Source organism: Phaenicophaeus curvirostris, chromosome 4 (assembly GCF_032191515.1).
Source record: "Phaenicophaeus curvirostris isolate KB17595 chromosome 4, BPBGC_Pcur_1.0, whole genome shotgun sequence".
Classification (NCBI taxonomy): Eukaryota; Metazoa; Chordata; class Aves; order Cuculiformes; family Cuculidae; genus Phaenicophaeus; species Phaenicophaeus curvirostris.
Genome location: NC_091395.1, coordinates 47,652,231 through 47,673,893, shown reverse-complemented (window position 1 = coordinate 47,673,893; position 21,663 = coordinate 47,652,231). Strand labels below are relative to the sequence as shown.

At 37.2% G+C, this 21,663-nt stretch overlaps 1 protein-coding gene across 1 annotated transcript in view; it reads left to right on the top strand.

Moving 5' to 3' along the window:
- The first annotated feature begins 880 nt into the window (after positions 1–880).
- Positions 881–21,663, top strand: part of TUSC3 (tumor suppressor candidate 3) — a 126,744-nt gene continuing 105,961 nt past the window's right edge. Inside the window, exon 1 of the mRNA XM_069855959.1 lies at positions 881–1,030. Within this exon, the coding sequence (XP_069712060.1) occupies positions 914–1,030 (117 nt within the window). The 5' untranslated portion in view covers positions 881–913. The remainder of the gene's footprint in view (positions 1,031–21,663) is intronic.

The window sequence follows — 21,663 nt, the reverse complement described above, 5'->3', positions numbered from 1 at the left end:
GTTATGTCCTGACAGTAGTGTTATATGAGGTTGTGGAGAGGAGGGTGCTGGCCTCTTCTCCCAAGTGACAGGGGACAGGACAAGAGGGAATGGCCTCAAGCTCTGCCAAGGGAGGTTTAGGCTGGACATTAGGAAAAAAATTTTCATGGAAAGGGTCATTGAGCACTGGAAGAGGCTGCCGAGGGAGGTGGTTGAGTCACCTTCCCTGGAGGTGTTTAAAGGACGGGTGGATGAGGCGCTGAGGGGCATGGTTTAGTGATTGATAGGAATGATTGGACTTGATGATCCAATGGGTCTTTTCCAACCAAGTGAGTCTATGATTCTATGAGTCTAAGACCGTACCATGAATGAGACCATCAAATTGAAGCTGAATGGTTCACGCTCTGGGAATTAAATTACAATTAATTATATTAGTGTATTACATTAATATAACCGGCTGCAAAGATGGCTTTCTGTGTAATCAGTGAAATCTGAAAAGCGTATGCTTGTGAATATGTGGAAAAGAACTGCTCTTTTCTTACGCTGTCGTGATTCAAGATTGCACTTTGTGGCAAGGAACCTGGAGCAGTGAATAAAGCCGCTCACCCCAGCCCGAGGTGGGCTGAAACACCCGCTATCCCGCTGGGAACCACCAACCCCTTCTGGGGCCACAGCCGTGGTGCAGCGCCCTGCCCCGCCAGAGCTGACAGCGAGCCTCCTCCATGAATTCCGTGGGGCTCGGGGCGGGGGGGGGGGGCGTTCAGCACCAAGGCCAGCTCCGCGAAGGCCCCCGGGGCCAGGCACCCGCCGAGGCCGGAGGGGGAAGAACTACATTTCCCAAGAACCCCGGCGCGCCGGGCGGTGCGATTGGCCAGGGCCGCAGCCCAATGGGCGGCGGGCGGCGTCGCCGCAGGTGCTCGGCGGCGGAGCAGCCATGGCGCCGGGCGGCGGGGCAGCGCTGCACCTGCCGGCCGGGAGCCGCCTTCTCCTCCTCCTGCTGCTCCTCCTCCTCCTCTGCGGCCAGCTCGGGGGCGGACAGAAAAAGAAGGAGGTATAAGGCGTTCGTTTCTTTCTCCGCCGCGCTCGGCCGAGGGCTGGGGCTGCCCTGCCTCCCCCGCCCTGCGTCCCCGGGGCAGCGCCGCGCTCGGTCCCCGGCGCGATGTCCCCCCCGGCCTTGCCGGGGGGCTCCGACTCCCTAGCTCTGAGCAGCTGGAGGGTGAGGGCCGTCGGCCCGTGCTGGGCGATCCCCGGGTGCTTCAGCTGGGGGTGAAGGGAAACCGCGTGGTCGTGGGACCGGCGAGAAGAAATTGACAGGTGTTGGTGATGCTGGTGCCGGTGTTGGTGCCGCTGCTCTCTTCAAGATGTCCTCTACCCACGAGAGACTTGGAGGAAGGAGTGGTTTTAATCTGGTTTCAGTCTCTCTTCAGCAACTTCTATATCTAAACAGGGAAATGTGCAGAAACGTTGTAAATATTTGCCTTTTCCAGATGTCGCTGGTACTAGAGCTTACTGTTTCCTTGCTTGCCTCCTTTCCTTACTACCCATTGTAGGCCAACCAGTAGAGTCTCTTTACAGTTTTTCTATAACTTCAGAGAACTTCCTACCAAACTGTAGACATTTATTTTTGTTAGTTTTCTTACATATGCTTTCTGTTGTTGCTGTTGCCAGAGGACTTGTGCTTTGTGGTGCTAGAGAAGGAAAGAATGGTTTCGCCAGCACATCCTCTCTTTAAACTATGTGCTTAGGCAAAGAGAAGGATGGGTGAAAATTTTTGTTCGTTTGTTATGTTTTCCTTTAAAGAACTACATAGACTATAGACTAAAGAACTACATAGACTTTGGCTTATAGGCCAAAGAAGTAAAATGAGGGTGAACATAAAGGGAGGTTCTGATGTCTTCTGTCTGGTGTGTGGTGACAGGATGCAAGAGGATGGCTTAAAGCTGCCTCACGTGAAGTTCAGATTGGACATTTGGAAAATGTTCTTTACTGGGAGGGTGTTGAACCACTGGAACACACTCCCCAGGGAAGTGGTCATGGCCACAAGCCTGTTGGTATTCAAGAAGTGTTCGAATGCTGCTTTTGGCTTTAGGAGTTAGCCTGTGATCCTTGCGGGTCCCTTCAAATTCAGGGTACTCTGTGGTTCTAAAAGGCTGAAGTTGGTATGTAAAATTCTTATTTAAGTATCTAAGTAGTGGTCTGACTTTATGGTCTTACCAAGATAAGGAGTAGTCTGATTGTTTCCATAAGTCTCTTGAGTATCAATGAATAAAACAAACTCATTCACTCCAGGAATTCTTTTTTTTCCTCTTTCTGGAAAGAGTAACCTCTTCTACTGCTATAATTAACTTCTTCTCATAACTTTAGCTTATTAGTGTTTTCTAATAAAATCATAGAATGGTAAGGGAAGACACCTTAAAGATCATGTAGTTCTAACCACTCTCCCATTTCCAGGGACACCCCTACTCGACGAGGCTGCTCAAGGCTCCATCTAACCTGGCCTTGAATACTTCCATGGACGAGGCATCCACAACTTCCCTGAGCAACCTGTCCCAGTCTCTCACCACCCTCATAGCAAAGAATTCCTACCTATCTCTAATCTAGATATTCCCCATTCCAGTTTAAAGCTGTTAGCTTTCATCCTATCGTTATATGCCCTTGTAAAAAGTACCTCCCCAACTTTCTTGTACACCCCCTTCAAATACTGGAAAGCTGCTTTAAGGTCTCTTGGAGCTTTCTCTTCTCCAGGCTGAACAACCCTAACTCTCTCAGCCTGCCCTCATAACAGAAGTGCTCCAGTACTCTGATCACCTTTGTAGCCCTCATCTGGACCTGTTCCAACAATTCCATATTCTTCTTATGTTGAAGATTCCAGACCTAGACAAAGTACTCCACAGGGGATCTCATAAGAGTAGAGTAGAGGGGGAGAATTGCTAATGTTATCAGCTAAATACTACTTCTACAGACAAAACACTGTCTTTATATAGATATGTTGAATGTATAACTGCATCTTTACAGAGTGCAACTTTGTAAGTGCTTGCTTCACCTTAAATGCAAGCTTAAAGGCAAGTGTAACTTAGGGGTTTTCAGGGTTTTATACATTGTATGTGTATTATGAGTATTGCTTTGTATGTTTCTGCATTATGTATGTTGCAGCTTAAGACTGGCTCCTTTTCTTGACCTACTAATCTCATGTTAAAAGCTGTAGTAGTTTGCCGAGTATATATGGAGGAAAAACATCTGTATGTGAAAGATGAAACTTGAACTTTGTTACAGTAAGCAGTTTGGAAATAATATTTTAAAACTGTTTTAAGGAAAATTATATGAATTGAAAGAGCACAGCATCTTGTGCCTGCAAGGTTCCTGTTCACAATGCTTCCCAAAAGCACAGTGCTAAAAGGCAAAGATGATGGAGGTTAAATGTGTAAAATGAACCCCAAGGTTTTCTCTACAAAGACTTATAAGTTTGCCATAGTTGTTATGGAAGCTGGGAAAATGATGAACATACAGTGAATCGTTTCAAAGTGAGCACTGTGAGAAAGTTCCTAATGTAGGGTTAAAAAGTGTATCTCATGAGATAAAAAGAAGTTGCAACTCAGTTTCCTCTTTGCTTGCTTTATGTGTGCGTCTTTGTTGGGGTGGTTGTGTGGAAAGAGATGTTAAGGACTAGAGAAAGGAAATGCCTTTCACAATCAGCTTTTTCAAAAACGCTGAGACCTTGAAAGCAAAATACTAAAAAATGAGAAGAACTTGAGATGTTGGAATTGGAGCTTAAGCACGGAAAGTATCCTTGGAGAGGGAAATGGGTGTGTTTTGTTTTGTTTTTTTAAAGCGTCGACTACATATGCATAGACATGCATAAAGTTTGAACGATTAGAGGTGTCTGGATTAGTTGTATGTGCCTAGAAGATGGAAATAATGATTTTGTTTAAAGGAGAGGACTGACTTAAAGTATCAGATGTTTTTGAAGGACTTATGGCTAGCAGAGAAAGATGAATGGTGGAACTAGGGAACATTGGCATAACTTTGTGGTGAAATACTATGTTTTAGTTGCATTTAGAGTGGAAAATATAAATGTTCTGAATTTAGTAAAATACATCGTCCTGTACAGTAAAATATTCTTAATAACAGCTGAAGAAACTTTCTTTTGTGGCATATTACTGAAAAGTGCTGAGATCCTTCTAAAATTTTATTAATTTTGTAAAAATGTGAAGAACTGTTAGGGAATGGATTTGGATTAGTTGATAATGACTCATCTGGTGTCATGGAAGCTGTTTCTGGAATGGCAGCACAAATACGTAAACATACAAACATTCCTATTGCTTCTCTTTAATCTTGCTGTTTGCTTTTCTGTGTTGTAGACACCCACGACAGCCTTTGACACTGAGGAGTTAAATAGAAAACATTGAACCGTCTTAAAATGCCCACGGATAAAATGTAATAATTTGGAAATAAGATAAAGAGCAACACCACAACTTTCTCCCATAGCTCACACTTAAGAGCTAACTAGATTTGAAAAGACTGTGTTTTTGCTTTTAATTCTGGTGCTGAGCAGACCTAACAGCAAGTAACTGAAGAAAGAATGTTCTCTAGGAAGCTATATTCATAATGGGAGAACATAAAAAATAATTTACTTTTTCCACAGCGTCTGGTATATTTGTTAACATACGTGCATTTTGTATAAGGCATTTTCCCAATCCTTTTGAGGCTTTTTATATATCCTATACAAATTCCACATAGGAAAAAAATATTAAAAATTGAAAGGAATCAAAATGAGAATGTTACACTTTTAAATATACAGCTTGAATTTTACTATAAATTGCTTTGCATGGGCAATTTATATATATAAGATTTTTTTTGACTGAAATATGTAGGAGAATATTAGTTTTGCAACATTGAAAACATTTCTCATGGACGGTAAAATTTATTTTTGAGCTTGGAGGTGGATTAATCTGAAGCTTAGTTAAAATAGTGATATGCAATTTGAGTAGCTATTTTTCTATAGGTAAGTTTGTCATTACTGCTAAATCTGACATAGGGAAGCTGTCTGTGTAGACCAGCATATCAGCTTTGTTCACTTGAGAGTATCTTGTTAAGCTTAAGTCTACTAAAAAAAATACTGATGATGTGTAGCAACACTGTAGTAATAGTACTCTTCTGTAATGTTAGCTTTTGCAGTGTATTAGTTCGTGCTGAGTATTTTTGAAGTATTTCAGGACTGGTATCTCTACCACTATTCCTTAGCATTTCCTCCCTGTGTCTCTCTCACTTTCTTTAACTGGATGTAGAAGTTATGGCAATTGTGAGAAATTTCGAAGATGGGATAAGAAGGACAGTGTAACTGATCCTTTATCCCAAAGCTCAGCTATGCTTTTATTATTCCTGACATATCTATCTGATGTGCCCTTAGAAGCCGTTAGTAGTGGTGACTCCACAACATTCCTAAGTAACCTTTTACTGTGCCTTATTGTTAAAAGGTTTGTTTTTTTTTTTTCTCAAAGATATGAACTAAATTTCTGTGTGTTCAGTCCTCACATTTTTGAGCCTGTCATTTCTTATCTAATCTAATTTCTTATCAAATCTAATATTTTTTTTAGAACTTTCAATAATGAAAGAATGCTATGAAATAAATAGATAATTTATGGTGATCCTCAAAGCTGCATTTTAGGTTGAGAAACTCATTGTTTTGTATGCTGTTACTACTAGTCCTTCAAATTTTAAGAAAGATGAGCCAATTGATACTTGCATTGAATAGATTGCTTCTCTTATGACAGAATTAAAAAAAAACTTGGCAATATTTTGATGACAGAAAATAAACCCAGGAGTCTGAGGTAGAAAAGGTTTACACCCTTGCCAGTGTGGGCTTCTTCGTGACAACAGTCATCAGGACTGCTGAAATGATGGCAGGACTTCTAACATTTCTCTTGGAAGAGTGTTCTCCTACCTAAAGGAATTTCGTGGTAGGATTTTGTTTTCGTCTTGTGACTGTATCTAATAATACAAATTTGGAATTTCCCAAGTTGTTTTTCTTAAGTATTTGCAGTCCTTAGACTAGTTATGCTCTTCTATTACTTTTTGTTGTTCTGTTCTTCTAAATTTTTAGCAACTTAATTTTGAATTTCAGACTTGCTGGTTGTTAAGCTTAGCAGAGTTTGGCTGTGTTGCATAAAACATTTTTATATTAAAGTCATAACATAAGTGCTAATTACAGTTGTGCAGTACCTTTGTAAAATGACATTTTGAGCTCATGTTGTTGCTCAAGGTTATAGACTACAGCATATACTGCTCTAAGGATAAAAAATTATTTTCTGCTCTGCTTTTAGTTGCTTTTTAATAATTTCACATTGCTGTTACTGTCTGCTCTGCTATTACAAAATCAGCATGTTCAGTTACTTATTCAGTTGCCTTACACAGGCCAACTAAGACAGGATCTCATCTAGGATCTTGCATATTTATATTTCTGTTTAACTTTTCTGGATTTTGATGTGTATATGTTCATGTCTGAACCATATAAATGTCTCTTCAGTGGAGTTTTTTTAGCTTGTAATACAATAATATTATTACAGAAGGTAATACAGTAAAAACACCCTACTTAAAGTTTGAGGTTCATTTCTGGGTTTTATTTTATACCTTCTAAACATTTTTGTAAACTTGATAATTTTATAAATACTTCGATACTCAGCCTGTTTTTCATGACTCATGAGTGTAATTCACAGTTGTTCAGCTAATTAATTAGGTAATTCCCTTAGTACTGCGTATTGTCAGGTCCCACTGACACATTCAGGCTTTTTCTTGTATTTTATATCAGATCTTATCAGCTGCAGAGGTACATTCTGAATCTAAAGTTAAGCCTTTAACTCAAAACTTCACTCTCCTCCAACAGTTTAGAATAATGAATTGTTATAGTTATATCACAGTGATTTTTTTTTTTTCACTGTGCTGAAGAATATGACTATTTTAACAATAAAGTACAAGAGGGGTTTTTTTGTTAGTTCTGCTTAAACTTTTCTTGGTAATTGTCGCTGCTTTGTGTTTCTTTACTTAGTGATCAAATTATTACTTAAAAGTTTTGTCTATTTTTCTCTTCCTAGGAATCATCAGCTCCATATGACCCTCCTCTATTTTTGGTAGTAAACTAGAATGAAATCTAAATTGTGTTTAATCTGCAGTTACTAAATTCACTGGGGTACTGATGCACTAAAATTATTTTTTTATTTTTAATGCTATTAAAGCAGTTTAATATGAATCTTCATCATTCTATGAAAGATACAGATAGTCAGATTCTGCAAGTGAGATTAATGGGGGGGGGGTGGGTAAAACTGAGCCGACAGGATGCTTTGAAAACATCTGTTCTCTACTCCTTTTTTCAAGGTTATCTAGAAGTATAAAGAATGTATTTGGATGCAAGTAGAAACCTTTTTTGACTGTCAGCTAGGGTACACTTTTCTAGATGTTCCAGAAGTTTCAGGGCTAGCACTACATACAGTGAAGGAATTGGCTATGCCACTATATGATTAGGTGTTTATCCAAAGACAGACATTCAAGATACAAGTAGGTGAGGCAATTACAGAGGAACTTAGTAATGGAAGGAGTAGGACATCATGTCACAGGCTGCAGCCCCAGCGCTATGTGTAGCTGGGGATCTTGAACTAGGAAATAAGAAATGCGAAAGAATGTTTCTGCAATATTGTGCTTCTCTAGAGTTTGGATGGTAAAGTCAGAACTGGAAGGCTCTGCTGTCCAGAATTTGATATTATTTCCTAATGTAGATGATGTCCTGGTAAAGTACTGTGCAGGCTTCAACTGCAGGAGGAAATAGTGATGATGACTGTATACATGGTCCTTAAAAAATGATGGCAATGAAAAAGTAATATAGGAAGTAACCACTCAACTGGACTATTGCTGTTTTTCTTTTGATTCTCTACATTGTGATGTATTTATGGTTAAGGTAGTATATGTGCTGATTTCTGTTCGGAGCATGTCTATTATTTGTGATTTATAGGATATGGTTTCAGGGATTTCTTCTGAGAAACTTGAATACTCCCAGGCTGATGAAGATCATGCTAAATCCATTTCTCCTTGCTTGGCTGAACACTCTATAATTTAGAAAAGTGACCAAATATGCACAGCAGTAAGTGTATTTTGTTTTCAAGCATACTTTTAAAATAAATCCTCTGTGGTACCTTTTACCTTTTACTAAGATGTTTTTGGGTATTAATTGCACGTCTTTTCAGATTGTGCTAAGGATCAGAAGCCTAGAGGTACTTGCTGCCTATTCTGTCAGTGTTTTTAGTGGGGCCGTAGACTTTATCCCACTGCCGAGTCTGGCATGTTCAAATGTAGGACACATTCAGAGGCCTAGAGAGCACTGAGAATTCTTCTGTGTTTGAGTACATTTAAAATGTAGGCTGTGCAGCTTGGTAGTAGGATATGAGCAGAATTGTTACAAGTTGCCTAGATCCATAGATAAAAGGTAATGAAGTTCATTTGCAATGAAAAACAGGTAAGCTAAGCATACAAACCTGTCCTGTGTAACACTACACATCCTGGTGGCTTAAATGGAAACTCCAGCACATTTCCCTAAACAGTTTGTTTTGGAAAACAAAGGCAACTTGCTGAAGTTGAGTTCTTTGATAAAGCTGTTTTATTGTTGTTATTGGGTTGGAGGATAGAAATTTACATAAGAGAAAATAAAAACTGTTGAAAGCTGTCTTGACGTGTTCGTGAATTGCCAGGGGTTTATATTTATTCTAGCTTTATTGTATTCAGCAGTCTCTTTGAGATGCTGCCTTGCCTTCCCGTTTTGAAATACTCCTAGAATTTTCTACTTTACTGTAATACAAAAACTAGGCTAGCGGCGTTAATGGGATATATAAATAGGCTAATACAACACTAAAAGCAGTACTTTACTGTGAAAGTATGAAGGGAAACATGCTATTTGCTCTTACGCTTGTACCTTTCTGACCTCATTTCCAAAAAATGCTTTAGATTTTCATCAACTACTTATGTTACCATTACACTGTAAAAAGACTTCTAGGCTATCTATGTATCTTGTAACTGACTGCTGCAAAAGTCAGTTCAAAATGGATCAGTCCTTACGGTGATGGATGACTGAAGTTGATAAGACGATTTCTTATCAGCTACCAGCCATATGCTTTAAATGAAATTGCTGTTAATGGCATGTCAAACTTCATTAGTAGCCAGATTCTTCCTGCATGTCCTCTCAGTAAGTCCTAGATTCTTTTAACCTATGCTGAAATGTGATGTGGTTGATGAGCGACCTGATCAGGTGAGAGTGTTGAATTTGAACAATTATTTCTTTTCTGTGATCTTAATTTGAGGCAAAATGCCTGTGAAATGTGATACCACAAAGATTGCATGTAAGTATATTAAAAAACACACAGTAAGATATATGATTTTCTAAAAAGACAAGTTTTGATAATCCAAAAAATATTGTTTTGATTTAGCAGGAATATTTTCATTGTCCTGTTTAGATGTGTCCTGTTATTACAGTTAAGCAGTAATTGTTATCACAAAATCCAGATTGCAATACTTGGTAGTTTCATCCATGAAAATCATTCTAATGGTATTTTTTTTACTTTAAGGAAACATGACATGATTTTGCCTTTAAAAAAAAAGTAAAAAAGTTTACCAGGTTTAACTATTAAGATTTAAGAGAAGCCAAGTTCAGTGATCAAATGTATTCAGAAGTGAGGGTCCTTAAATCTTTAGAAATCTGTTAGAGATAGAAATTCATAGTGCAAAGTTGTGTGAATTTTTCGTTATTTTTGTGTCGCAGTAAATATTTTAGTCACAGTTTGTATTGTGGCTCAGCTTTAATGCATTTCATTGGAAGCTTTTTCATCTTTCAGTTCTATGGCTGACTTCTACCAAAGCTTCCAATTGAAGTGGAAAGTGAATGGCAGGAATCTCATTGGAATTTCAAGGAGGACGTCAGTCCTAGGAAGATAAATCCAAATTCAGGATGTAGGACTGTTATGCCTCTTATTTGTCTACAGCAGATGGATTCAGTTATTGGCAATGTGACAGTGCTTTGAGCGGGTGAGGCAGAAGTTGTTCTGAAATTGACAGGAGTGGTGCTTTAATACTGAAGTTACTGCGTAAATATTTTCCTTTTGTTGTAAGACGCTTTCCCCTCTAAGCTAGGTATGGATAGAAGCTCTTATCCATTTTCATAAGTTTTCTTCAAATCTCTGATTATTGATAGTGGGCAATTTGTTTAGACAGTAAGATAAAACATTACTTCTATCTGCTGGACTGGCCCCAGATATTATCGTTGTTTTTCATTTCCTTTATGCTTTTTTTTTGATTTGTAGCATTGGTAATCATTTTTCACTTAAAATACATAGGCTTTCTCATTTTTCTCTCTGCTTCTCCTAAGCTGGATAAATTGGTCAATACAGGTGGATTTTAATATATGTGTATACACATCCACACACAATCATACAGGCAGACACTAATTTGCCCTCGGCGATATGAAATAGCATTTACCTTCATGTTGATAGCTGTGAGGTTTTTGTGTTTCTATAACTATAAACCTAAATCCTGTAAATGATCAAAGTGCATTAACTGGAACTCTCAGATAATATAGCTTTCAGAGTACAACTTTTATTGAAAATGCTGTTGTGTAACTGTGTATTGGTTCTAGAGGCTGCTAAGATTATTCAGTTTCTTTAGAAGTAATAAACACATGAAATTCTGCTTTTCCACAGATAGATGACAATCCTCATCTGATTTGGCATGTTGTGTTTTAGCCTGTTCTGTGTGCAGAAACTGGGCATTCTTAAGTCATTGTTTGCTATGAACTTGTAATGTTCATAATGCTGTTTAATTTCTCAGTGAAATGTGACATCTCAACCTTTTATACAGTAGCATTGTGGTTAGTGTGTGTCTGGGAAACGGAAATAGTGGGAGCTCTTGATATGCATTTGATTTCTGGGAAATGATACTCTACTTTATATAAAGTACCCCAAATGCTTGACTGTCTGCTCCTCTGGGTGCTTGGATCCTCTTAAGGTGGTCTGTGTTACTGTTGTAATTGAAAAAGCGAGCTGCTGCTCTGAAGTGAATTAGTTGTTTTCACCCTGCAATGCCTTGCTTGTGCTCTGAAATGGTCTCTTGAGTGTGTGAACTGAAACGTATTCCTGAAATTAAACTGAAGCATGCACTCCAGAAATGCAGGTAATGCAGTCCAATTGCCCATCTGCATTTAGTCCTTGGAACCAGTATAGAATTAGTTTGAAGTAAAATCCTGCAGGGTGTGGGTACTAAGGTTTCAGCAGCAGCTATTTTGTTCTACAGATGTATTTGTTCTCATGGCACACCTCACTAATATCAGTCTACTCAACTTTCCTCTTGCACAGGCACAGAGCTTCAGAGGAAGCTGCTGGATTCACAGGCCACAAAGGAGTGACAAGAGCTGAATGAATTTTCTAGCTGAATGATGATCATTTGTAAGAGGGAAGTCCTGGGTTCCCCAAAACTATTTATACATTTAATCCAATAACTGTTTAGTGTAAAACATTGTAATGCAATCTGTTCAAGTAGGTTTATTTGTCCACCATCTGGATGTTAGTGCTGCCTGCCAAACCTTTAAGTTGGGGAATACATGGAAGGCAGTGAAAGAAGTCAAGGTTAATTTTAAATAGTGAGAGTTGTTCAGGTTGCCCCCTGTATGCTCACTTTCTCTATTTAATCTGCTATCACCTTCTCATTTGAAACTGCTTTTGTAAGTGGAGGTGGCTGAAGGAATTAAGTGTTGAGTGCACTATGCCCCGTGCTCAAAAGTACTAGCCCCGTAATGTATAGGAGCAATGGGGACCTTGGTGGGAGCCTAAAGGTTAAGGAGCTGTTACTAAGGAGCTTAGCATTTTTATTTTGTTTTTTCTAGACTGTTTGTATGTTACAAGAATGTGGAAGAGGATGGGGGGGCTTACACAAAAACTGGCCTATAAGTATCCGGTGGCAGGCAGGAGAAGTTAGTTCAAATCTGGAATTGCTAGCTCTGATCTTGGTCTATTTGCTGTAGATCTGAATTTCTCCATTAACTGCTTCTGTGTGGCTTAGTTAAACCAAGTACCATGTTACATCTAGAGATAGCAAGCAAAAGAGATCACAGTGATGTTCAGTTTATAGGTATTCAGATGTCACCATATTTGACTTGGTTTTAATGGGATGCTATGTAGAAAGAGGCACTAAAGCTGATGAATTTATTTTAGCGCAAAATATTTTACACTGCAGAAAACATATTAATGGCTGGCTACAGCAGAAAACAGTGAGGCTTGAACTCATACAACACTAGACTTTTAGTTGAGATGTTGTTACTGGGGGTTTAGTAATTTCTAGTACCATCAGGAGTAGTACTGATGCAGATAGTTCCACCTATGTATGAACTGCATACTTCCATCCTTGACCCCTTCATAAATTTAGGACAGATATGCCCATGTTCATTTTACAAGAACCTCAAGTAAGCTGTGTTGGAGAGATCATAAGTCCAAGAATATATTGCATATTCAGATGTATTTTCATAGAAAGTAGAACTTTCATCTTTAATTGCATTTTTCTTGTCCACCCGCATTCAAGTGATATAATTCAGTCATCTTATAGTGACCTTGCAGTATCTGAAGGGAGCCTATAAGAAAGCTGGATAGGGACTGTTCATAAAGGTTTGTGGTTGTAGGGCAAGGGGGAATGGATATAAACTGGAGAGGGGCAGATTTAGATTAGACATTAGGAAGAATTTCTTCACCCTGAGAGTAGTGAGACACTGGAACAGGTTATCACTGGAACAGGTTACCAAGGGAGGTTGTGGCTGCCCCATTCCTGGAGGTTTTTAAGGCCATCTTGGATGGGACCTTGGGCAGCGTGATCTAGTAGGATGTCCCTGCCCATGGCAGGGGGGTTGGAACTAGATGATCTTTAAGGTCCCTTCCAACCCTAACTATTCAATGATTCTTTGATTCTGTAATTATGGTTGTCTACTGGCATTTATTTTGAGCAATTCAAAAATCTAGCTGAAGCTCTTCAGTTATGGCAACATCAATTTTTGAGCAGTGAATGCATTGCAGAACTCCTGCTCACTTGGCTGCTTGGCAGAAAATTACAAGTTCATTAGCTGATACAGTGGCTTTGTTTCCCAAAGTAATTTAAAGTCTGTACTTCTCTAAATAAATGAAAATGGAACTTTTCCTGAATTAAATGAACTAGTTTGATAATAAAATATGTTCTGGAGGAAACACCTTTTTACTCAAGTCTTCACAGTGAATCTTGGGTCTAGAAAGAGTTAAAATATTGTGCTTTAAAAATTAGCTTAGAGAGAGACTTTCAGCTGGTTTTTGTCATTAAGTCTATAGTCACTTTTTTGAAGAACAAAAAATGCATAGAACTTTAGAAATTTGATTTCAAATTAATTTTGGAGGTTAATTTCAGAAGATAAAATGTAGTCTTCATGACATGTCCATGTTTTAATGAGAACACTGCTATTTTAGTAAACACTGACATCAAATTTTTACTTTTCAATGTAGATATTAATTCCACTTCCAGTTTCCTCAATGTAAGTTTTTGAGCTATCCATTATCAAGTACCTGAATTTTTAATACTCAACACAGAAATTAATGCTGACTATAGGTGTTTAGACAGCTTTTAGTTAACATATTTAAACCATTAGATTTTGCCTTAAAGCTTCCTGTTGCTTTTATGGTCTTGATCTCACGCTGAACAATTAACTTCTGCTTTAGTTTTATTAATTGCACTTTTCTTTTTTTTTGTTTAGATCAAAATTATGTGTTCGTATCTGAGTAGTCTTTCCTTAAATTACATGGAAATAGATCTGAAAGTAGAAAGTATTTATTTTATATTAAAAGGTTTAAGGGCTTTGTCTGCCTCTAGAGATTATCTACCTTCTGTTGAACCACAGAATCCATTCATTAATTTAGCATAATGCCATATCCTTTGTCTTCTAATAAATAACTTAAAAGGGACAGAATAATTCCAATGAAAGAAGTTCCTGCTCAAGGAACTGCAAAATACTTTTCTAATGTATGAGTAATTGCAAATATGCAATAATGTCATCTGGATGGCTGACAGAGGAAAAGGGAAAGCTTTATAAAAGGTTTTGTTGTTTGAAGATGTTGAGGTACTGGTCAAAGAAAAAAAGAATGCTAAATTTAATGATTCTGTCATTTTTTGTGTGGTTTTTTTTTTTTTCTTCTAGAGAAATGGAAATTGTTAGAGATCTCTGACAATAAAGTGACCAATAAAAGGATGGCATAATAGAATAAAACCGTGGAGAATAAATGTCAGAGATAGTGAAGAATGTATGAGTAACTATTAGTAATAAAATGACAATGAAATAATGTGAGAATAGATGAAGATTTTTCTTACAATGAGAGCATTAGTAATGATCAAAAGAAACTCAAAGAAAATCTACTCTGAAACATACATTAACATACAGATAATGGGCACAATATACAAATTGCCTGATTTTTAAAAAATGGAGCTTACATTCGATTAATGTTTATGCTTTCAAAACTTTGTTTCTTTATTGCCAAGTATTTCTAGCTTTAATTGCTTGTGAAATATTTTTACTGAGATGTTTTACCAAAAGACAAATAAGGAAGAGGAATGCTTTGTGTATGATGAAAGGAGAGAAGGAAAGATCAGCAGTCTGAATGTGTAATTAGGTAGCTGTGTTGTTTGAACCCTTCTGTATTATAATTTGCCCTTTCTAGCAAAGGAGAATATTGTGATTTTTTTTCCTTTATATGAGGTATGATTTTTATTAATTTGGATTTTTTTTCCTGACAATTAGGACAGAGCAATGTTCTGCTTTGGAACCTTTCCTTTCTAGTCTTATAGTAGATTGTCCATTAAATTGACTAGATTGTGTTGCTACTGTTATCCATCTAAACTGCTGTAGATATTTGTGATTCTTTGATAGGTACAGTTAATGCTGTTAAAATGCACATCTATTCAGAGACAAAAAAAAAGAAAGCCCACAATTAATTTCTTCATCCAGAGAACAATTTGACCTTGAAATCAAAGTGTGCTTTCACTATTTGCGAGTGAAATAATGAAACAATGCACTACTTTCTAATATCCTTGTAAAAAAAGGAAATTTGCTATCTTACCCTCTCCATTTGAGTCATTGCTAACACTGCCCCTAATGTTAAGGCATCATCTGAACACTTGAGGTATTTTAATTAATTTACTAGATGTGTAACTCTGCTCCATCTTCTTTTGTTACTTGTCTGTTTTATAAAACAGAAAAGGTGGTACTTCCCTTTATTTATGCTTTTTCCTCTTCATAGTCAAGAAGAGGATGTGTTAAATGGATACGTTACTTTTTTTGGTTTTGAGATATGGCAGCACAAATTCTTTTAAATTCTTTTTCCAAAAAGTAGCAGGTTTTTTTTTTGGTATGTGCTATGTGCCACCACCTAATTTTTTAATGTCTATCTCCGTATAGCATGCAATAAGTGTAAAATTTAATTCATTTAATTTTAAACAAGAAGTACTGTAAGTACTCATGATTTCTGATAGGTTTTGTCAATTTGCAGAAACAGATAAATCTATAATTAAAAGGATTTATAATTTTTTTTTGTGTTTTATGAAATTTCATGAAAGCAGAGGAAATTGGATATTCAAAAAAAGCCCATGAAATATAGTGGTGCTTACAGTCAAATAAAACCAACTTCCTCTCATGTAGTTTGAGCCATTATCTATAATTTTTTAACAGTAACATATGAAAAGGAAAGCCTGGAGTTCTGAGGTGTTTCCCCCCCCTCCTTCTAATTTTTGACACTTTTATCAATACTTCCCTGTTGTGCCATGTTAAGAATTACCTTCTAGGGAAATACAGGAACAGGAATGCATCCAGATGGTTAGCTACTTTATAATGAATTTGTAATATTATATACATACTGTAATAACAGTTGTTTCAGAATACTTAAAACAGCAGTCCAAGGCATAAGTGGTTTTTGCCATCACTTCTGTATACCGTTTGGGTTGTGAGGTGAATTGTATGTGAACTAATAAATTGAAGGTAACTCTGAACTACTCTAAAATCAGTTTCCAGGATGCCAAGGACCTTCACATTGCCGAGACAAGGACCTAGGTTAAATGTACATAGCATTCATGAAAAAAAGTGAGAGAAAATAAGAGCTCAGTAAAAGGGTTACATCCTTTTTCGGAAAGGCCTTATTTTGGCAACGGTTTTTGTTAAAGTGAATTTACTCATTTAGCCTTACTGCTCTTGGTTGCATATGGAAATACTGTAAGTAAATATTAGAGGTGGCCATCTGGTCTTGAGCTTCTTCCATCCCACTTCAAACGCTTGACTGTGTACATTCAGCAAGCTAAAATAATGTTGTAATTACACACTTCTTCTCCACCTTCCTTCTGAGATCGTATTTTCGTATGGATAAATTTAATGTTTTTAAAACTGAAGTTAAAGAATGATTAAATACAATATTTGAGTCAGATCTTGCTTAGTTCTCACTTATGGCCTTCTTGGAGTTCAGTTTTAACAAATGTTAATTTTTTTCTCCTCATCTGTATGAAGCGGAAAAAATAATGTGCAGAATGTAAACTTTGACAATGTATGAATCTTTCATACAGTCTTGAAAATGTATTTATGCAAGGGCAAGGGTGCTTATTTTTCTATTTCTACCCAACGGTAGCTGTTGAGTTAACTTTCTTTTGTAACATGGTTTGCATGTAGTCTAACCCCCTGTTGGAATCTCTTTGGGCTATGTAGTATATAATCTCTTGATTAGCCAATTCAATTATATGAAGTAGGTCGTAGGGGTTCTTTTGCAGTAATGGAGAATTCATGTACCAAGATACGCCCAGTGGATTTTGACTACATATCTGCAGTGGATGGTTGTCTTCATGATAAGCTATGGAGTGAAGTGGAGGGAGGTGCTTGCATTTTTACCAACTCTCTGTATTGTCTAGAGGACCATGAACATGAAAATAAAGTGATAATTGGAAGGTAGGAAATGGTTTGGTTTTTTTTCAAATTAAAAAACAAACAAACAAAAGTGCTGATGTAGGATGGAGAACTGTTCAAATCTTACCCGCTCTCTAATCCTGGCATTCAAAGTGACCAAACTAATTTGCCGCCTTCTTTCTGACAAATATTGTTTCTCAGACCTAAGAATAGAATCTAAGCTTCATCTTTATCAGTGTTCTCTCGTTGATAGCCAAGAAAGGAAAAGGAAAAATTAACTGAAGAGAAATGTTTCATTTCCTCTAGAGGCTAGGCTGTCACAGAAGTATCTTGTTACAACTTGTCTTGCTCATTAGCATCTAACATATTGAGGGTATTTTTTTTTTTTTTATCCAATGCATTAATACTGCAGCCAAGACATTCAAAGGTTCTCACTTATGGAGTCAGAATTATGTTTTGAAGGTGTAGAATTCACTCAATGCAAGATAAAAGAAAATGGGGTTTTTTTTGATTTTTATCTCGTGATTTATCATGCAGTTCATTGGTTGATTCTCTTAAGACAAGTTATAGAGTATACAGCAGATTCCAAGATTAGAACTGTCTGCTTAGCAAAAATCTGTAAGGGTCCAGCTTTTAGTCATGAATTTGAATGATGGCCAAAATGCCAACTGTTCGATATGCATAAATGTCCATTGTTATCATAAGAACCCTTCTTTACATATCAGTATTGATTAAAAGTATACCACAGTTGTCCACAGTATAAGGCAGGCTTTTACACAGCTGCAGATGCAGCAGAGAGTATGTGATTTCCAGATGTCTATGAGTGATATTTCAGTAAGTGAATGTATAGCAACGTTCAGAGTAGCCTCCAGTTGGTCTGTGGTCATACTTTCTAATTACCTGAGATTTGTTTTACTGTAATTGGTTTCTCACTCAAAAGTTAATATTGGAAATATTATAGTACACATCATAGGATACAAGTATTATGATAAGTATGTCTCAGTGTTCTTAAAAAGTTTGATGCAGTGCCAGGAATAGCTTTTCCTTTTAATTCTTCTACAGGTGTAGATTTTTATAGATTTATTCCTCAGTTATAAACATTGCTACCCTGCAGTACTGTTTTTTGTATTAAAATGATTAACGATAGCTTTTGTATTATGTTCACAAGAGGACGTTACATTAACACAGATTTTTATGAGAAGATAAATAAGATGAGGAGAAGGGTATGTGCACTCTCCTCCAATTTTACATTGCCTATATTTTTCCTTGTTTCCATTATTTTCAAGTTTGGGGTAGATGTCAAGTCTTGAGTCAGTATAAATAACTGCTGCATATACCGTGCCTCCAGAAGTCATAAGGTAGTTATCTAAACAGTCATAAACAATAGCAAAAGTCATTCTGATCTGTAATCTGTGTTGCAGACAGCTTAGAGGAAGTTTCTTCCTCTGATACTTATTTTTGGGAATGCATCTACTGCAATCCTGTCTAAAAAACTGTGGTTGGAGTTTGCATAGCCGTGAACTTATATTATATAAAAAATTCTCGGGTGGCTGCTCAATGCATCCATTCTTAAGCAAAAGCACACCTTTGAGTTTATGTTGTTAGAAAGTATATGCTAGACTGAAACTTCCCTTTGTGAATGTTCCAGTGTTGAGTTGGCTGAGAATTTAAGCAAATAAGTCTTGAAATAAGATAAAAAGTTCTCCAAACCTCTCAGTCTTCAGTCTATGCCACTGTCTATTTTACTGTTGTTTCAAGTCATGGGCTGCTGTTGGTTACTTTTCCTCTGCATTTCCAGTTTCTTCCTAGCTAGATTTTTTGATGCACTTCAAATGCATGTTAGTTAACTTCCCACTGTGCATTCCTGGTTGTTGATTGCCTCTTTCTGTGGTAGCTCCACATGCTGAGCAACTGTGTGTCTTGCAGTTGCTCTTGCTAAGGGGCAGGCAGCCAGCTTATACCTGGCTGCAGTGGAAACAATTCTTCTTCTCGGTTTCTTTGTCCTTAAAAACTTCTAGAGTTTGCTTATAATTTTAAAAGACTTTCCAGGTAGCACTGTACATGAAGATTAGGAAGTCATTTCTTTCAGGTTTAGCTCTTTGAGTGCAAAGACTATGTATATTAACCCTGAGAAATGGAATGAAGTCTTATGTCTTACACGCTTACAGACAGATGGAAAGATGTGCAAATTGTTGTTGCAGAAGGACTATAAAACTGCTTCTATCCTTAAAATGATCTCTTATGCAGTGACTTTATTTTGAAACATAATGAACATGCTCTTTAAGTCTATGTAAGTAAATTGGTTTTTTGTTTGTTTCTAATCAGCATAGTTATTTATTTGCATTTCTTATTTTTTAAAATGTTCTTCTATGTTTTTTCACTTTAGCTAGAAGGGAACAGAAGTCCTGTAACTGTGATGCATCCTTGACTTCATAAAGCAATAGTTAAGATTCCAGTAGTGTCTTAGTATTAACTATAATAACTCAAATGATACCTCACCAAGAGTTAACATTCATAAATAATCCAGAGAGTCATTTGCAGTAGCAAATTATAACTAAGAGGCTGTTTAGTAACGTGCAGTTTCACTGCTGAGTTGTTTTGGGGCAATTATGTTACAAACTTTTTTAAACATGAATGGCATTATAATGGAAAACTTAAAATATACAATTTTTACAAATTTTACGTTTTGATAATTTAGATGAAAACGTCTAGTTCTTTACAATCTGTGGGACCACAAATCACATTAGCAGACTGCTTCCAAATTCTTTTAGGAAACACTTGAAATCTGAGTTTTTGCGGAGTTGTGATCAACCCGTCTTGCTGGGAAGTATTGTGTGTTGCAAAACTAATAACAATACTTATAGCTCTCTGCTTATTGTTAACAGGACACTATGTATAATATCTGCCAAAGAGCTACTTACTTAATTTTCTAATGTTATACATTAAAATGTAAATAGGTTGGTCCAGATCATTGCCTCCATTCTCTTTTCATTTTGGTGATGGTAAATATCCAGTAAATTTGTTGAAATACTGCAGTTTGAACAGATCTAAGATATCATACAGTTATGTCAACTACCTTTTTATTAACAGGAGTTTCATGAGGAAACCATTGAGGTTACTGGGTGCTGATATGACCTTTTGGTGATATGGGTAATTATGCATCCTGTGCTTTGCAGGCTGAATCTGACCTGTTAGAATAGTCCATATCATTCTGTCAGCGCTATCTCTGTTAGCCTTTCTTGCACTTCCTTTAACTGTACTATACTGTGATCAGATGTCTTTATACTGCTGAAATACATGTACTGCCACATGAAAGATGTAATGGTTCACATTACAAATACTTGAAATAGTTTAACCTAAATTTGCCATTTACAAATACTTAAGGGACTTGTGTAGCACAATGTGGTATTAACTTTTGAAGTGTATGACAATAAAATATATTTTGAGTACGTGCAGTACATATATACCCACCTGAAAGACTATATTATACTGCTCCTTCAGTAATGGATGACAAAACTAGTTTATGTGAAGAATCCTTTTTTAAAGAAAATTAATCATGGAATCGTAGAGGGGTTTGGGTCGGAAAAGACCTTAAAGATAATTTAGTTCCAACCCCGCTGCCATGGGCAGGGACACCTCCCACCAGACCAGGCTGCCCAAGGCCCTATCCAACCTGGCCTTGAACACCTGCAGGGATGGGGCATCCCCAACTTCCCTGGGCACTTGTGCCAGTGTCTCAACACCCTCATCACGAAGAGATCCTGTGCTTCAGTTTTGGACTTCTGAGAGCAACTGTCCAAACTAAGAGAAATATTCCTCAACCTGTTGTCCCAAGGGTGTATACTGGTTTAGGTGTGGTCAGCTACATTATACTTAGCATTTTTGACACACACACACAAAAAATCTTTTATGAGTCAGATATGAAATGGAAATAAACCAATTACTATCTCTCCCTTGTATTTCAGGTTGGCTTATTTTGCATTCAAGATGTATCCCTGTCCTTTCCTTGCTTTAATCTCTCTAGTCCTTCTTTTCTGCTGTTACAACTGTCTAAACGTTTTAGTTTCTTAACCATTTTCTCTTGGGTCAGTTGTTCAAAAAGGATGAGTAGTTTACTAAGAATTCTGTTTTTCTAAATTATTATACAGAAAGGGGGAATTTAGACCACTGAGAATATTACTCAGTAATATATATGTGTACCTTCCAGAGAGAGGCAGACTAACAGTTACCTACGTAACACTACGTGTTTGATAGGAAGAGGCTTGTTTTTAATGGCACCATACAAACAGACAGCAGAAAGCAACAGTTTATAGGGAGGGTTCCCAAAGAAGTCCGAATAAAATGGCTGTGGGCTAGGATTTTTTTTTTTTTTGGTCTGATTTTCTCTTACCAGCTACATGTCCTTGCATCGTCTCAATTACTGGATGCTCATTCTTAATAAACAAATTAAGGAATAGTGTGATCAGTAGGTTACTCCTGTGGTAACTCAAGTAACTTGATTTAGGTGGAACTGGAGATCTGTAATGAGTGCATCTTGGATATGTTTCTGTGATACAGAATGGCATTTCCAGATTACTTCATCCTCTAGATAATATTTAAATCTTTTAATAAATTCGTCATCTTAGCAGATATCCTTCTTCATGTATCTGTTAGTCATCCTGACCTACCATTTGTCCTTGAAAATCACATATGTACTCAGAAAAAAATCTTTCCTA